The sequence below is a fragment of the Oryza glaberrima genome, chromosome 1 (assembly GCF_000147395.1).
Source record: "Oryza glaberrima chromosome 1, OglaRS2, whole genome shotgun sequence".
Classification (NCBI taxonomy): domain Eukaryota; kingdom Viridiplantae; phylum Streptophyta; class Magnoliopsida; order Poales; family Poaceae; genus Oryza; species Oryza glaberrima.
Window position 1 is genome coordinate 22087659 of NC_068326.1, and position 3162 is coordinate 22090820.

General features: G+C 51.7%; 1 protein-coding gene across 1 annotated transcript; it reads right to left on the bottom strand.

The window, feature by feature from the left end:
- Positions 1-467: 467 nt before the first annotated feature.
- Positions 468-2795, bottom strand: LOC127777880 (uncharacterized). Its single transcript, XM_052304501.1, has 2 exons — positions 2606-2795; positions 468-2001 (listed from the first exon to the last, which is right to left on the bottom strand). The coding sequence occupies exon 2, from the start codon at positions 1888-1890 to the stop codon at positions 910-912; it is 981 nt and encodes a 326-aa protein (XP_052160461.1). The 5' UTR covers positions 1891-2001; positions 2606-2795; the 3' UTR covers positions 468-909.
- Positions 2796-3162: the final 367 nt, after the last annotated feature.

Genomic DNA, 3162 nt, shown 5'->3' on the forward strand with positions numbered 1-3162 from the left:
TAATTCTATTCGTAGGATTTTTCACAGAAAAAGAAGGAAATGAAATTCAGTGTGCTCAGATGGTGGATCAATGGGCGTCAGTTTCCTTCCATACCATTGGAGGCAGTAACTACTCTTGTTGCAACGGCAAAGATGGCGGTTCCTCTTGGCCCATACTGAACCGTTGAAGAGGATTAGCCCATACTGAACCGTTGAAGAGGATTAGACGCAGATGCAGCCTGCCATCGAATACAGAAACTGACACAGCTTCAAATATTGTTTTTTGCTGTATGTCTATTAATGCACAAAGTAGAGTCTATCGATTGTATTATACATATGATAGAAGTGTCCATCCAATTTTTCTAATCAACAAGAAGACAAGTTAAGGCTACGCGCCTAAGCCCACAAAGAGCAGCTCATGTCCAAACAATATGGTCTATGACGAACACAGCACAACTTTCAGGAGCATATGACCGAATTCTTCAATGTAGAAGGAACCAAAGTGCACCTATATACATAAATATACATCAAATTTCTGCTTTAACATGATCAGATTCATCAACGCAGAAAGAATATATTTCAGAGATCAAATTACAACGCAGCGAATTGAATCCACCCAAGTCCTAGCCGTGGACATGATAAATACACCACCACCATTGATGTTTCTGTTTGCTACAGACCTTCCAGCAAATATATTAAAAATGACACTAAGACAACTCCACAGCGGTTTTGAGCCTATCCCTGCATTGCAATTTCATCTCAGTTCTTCTTGCACGTAGGCAGAATGTCCTGACTACGCCTAAAGCCAAATGGAACACCCCCATGTTTCTTCCCAACATGTGGTCTTGGATGCCTGGTGAACCCGAAAGATTGCTTGCTTGTAGAGCTTTTCAGTCCAGGTGCACGCCTTGGCACTCCCTACCAGCTGCATCAATGTGCAGGATCACCATCGACTTCACCATCATGCTGAGAACCAGCCGATGCCTCTGTTGATAGCGTGACGTCGTCATCACCTTCATCATTTTCACGAGCTGTGGTGTCACCATCACCACTGCCACTTGCTCCCCCTAATGGGGAGGATTCACGACCAAAAGCCTCCCCAAGCAGAAGAATTGTTCTTCTTCTGTGGTGGCCTGGGAATGCTTCCCTGTAGTGGAGTATCGACCTGCCAGTGCGCACAATGAAGACCATTGTTATAGATGGGCTATGTAGAGTCCTCTCGTTGATATCCTCTTCCCCTTCACTGACTCCGATCCCGTCCTCCCTGGCACTTAAGCCTGAACGAAGCATGCTGAACAAGTCCCCAAGATCACGCTGCTGCTCCATTCTGTGCCAGTCTCGCTGCCGTTCAGGATCCACCTGAGTTGGTCTAACAGTAGGATGGTTCTCCCTGGCGTGTCTCCTCAGTTGACCGTATGCCCCCCTGAACTCGCAGGACTCTTTGGTACATGCTCGAACCTTCGCGTTCAAGTACTTCCGTGCATCATAATCCTTTGTCCAATGGCTGACTGGCCCACGACACAATGGGCAAGACAGTTTTATGGGCTGCTGGCACTCGCTGCATTCTGGCGCAGCAGCAGCACTGGCACCAGAATCCTTTGAGGACTCCTTAGAGGCCTTGCTGTACTGATCAAAGCAATTGGAGTGTCGGTAGCTTGTGTCGCACATGAAAGGGCGGCAGCCCTTCTCATGCGACGAGCAGACGAGCAGAACAGCGTTGTGTGGGTGATCCATGCAGACCGGGCAGCGGACATCCTCCCATTCCGCAGCCTGCTTCGCGGCAGCGGCAGCGGCAGCAGCAGCAGACTCCTCTGACCTGCGAGCACAGCCCTTCCCATTGGAGGGGTACGGCGAAACACGAGACCGGCGGCGCTCGTATGACACGGCACGGGTGCTCCTGTCCTTTGGCATAGTTACCTCAAGTCAGTCAGATGCAAAGGTTTGTTGGTTTTGTTTGAAATTCTCTGCAATCCAAAGGAAAGCGCTACAGAGAACAACAAGGTTGATTTCCAACTTCAAACTCTGAAAGAGAATCAAAGCGAGAAAGCATGAGATGCTTAATCAGATCGCAAACAACTAGTACATCTTTGTAGAAACAAGGGTTATACATGACAGAACACAAACTAAATCATTTTTCCTTTTTCTTTTTTTGCAAACATGTTATATGACTCCGGATCCATCAAGCAAATCCCCATCCAAAATCAGAGAACTCTTATCTATCGAGAGATGGACTCCTATGCCGTATAGAACATAACGAAGTACTAAAAGTAGAGATCGGCCATAGCACAAGTCCTTGTTACTCCAGATTCACAGAAAGAATTTGTTACTCCAGATTCACAGAAAGAATCAGAAGCAGCAGAGCCACCCAACAAGTTAACATAAGATTCCTACACCTACATAGCTGAATCCCGTCACAGCAAGAACACCGCAAAATCCCCCTCACTCGATCCAGTCTAAAACGTCCAAATACAACAGATCCTCCCAGTAAACGCGCGCACGGGGGGATGCGACCGAGCCGAATCGGGCGGGGTCAACGGCGTCCAGATCGGCCCGCCCCCTCGCCGCCGCATCCGCCATCATAGGGGAGGAGGAGGAGGAGGAGGAGGCTTTTTATTTTTTATTTTACCGTGCCGTCGAGGGAGCCGGTCGGCGACGACGGTGTACGGCGAGAGAACGGGCGCGCCCCCTCCGTCCCTCGAGACCGCCGTCGATCGGACCCGGCGGCGGCGAGGGGAGGATTCGTCTCGCGGCGAGCTGAGGCTAAGACGAAAGGGGAGGAGGAAGGAGGGGAAAGGAGACGGGAGACTCGAGAGAGAGGGAGGCGGTGAGGCGATGGGTGCCGCTTTATATTATTAGGTCGGCGTGACGTGGACAGTGACGTGGTTGGCTAGGGTTCTCTCGCCCGCGGCCCGGCCCGCACCCGCGTGGACCGACCTCGCCGTGAGCCGGACACCACGGCCGGTCAGTGGGGCCCACATGTCGGTGTCTCCCCGGTGCACCGCCCTGTCGGTGGGATGACGGGTGGGGACCACCAGGCAGCCTTCCTGTTGGTGCGAGTGGTATGGTAAACCCGGACGCCACGTCAGCGGGAGGCTGCTGGAGCACCCCCAGCACGAGCTGCTCGTCAGTGACAGGTGGGGCCCCGGTGCGGTGTGGACTCGTCCTGGCGTGTCCCCCCGCCCG

Bases quoted from the DNA above. Each gene is read 5' to 3' on its own strand.
- LOC127777880 (XM_052304501.1), bottom strand. From the start codon at position 1,890: ATGCCAAAGGACAGGAGCACCCGTGCCGTGTCATACGAGCGCCGCCGG.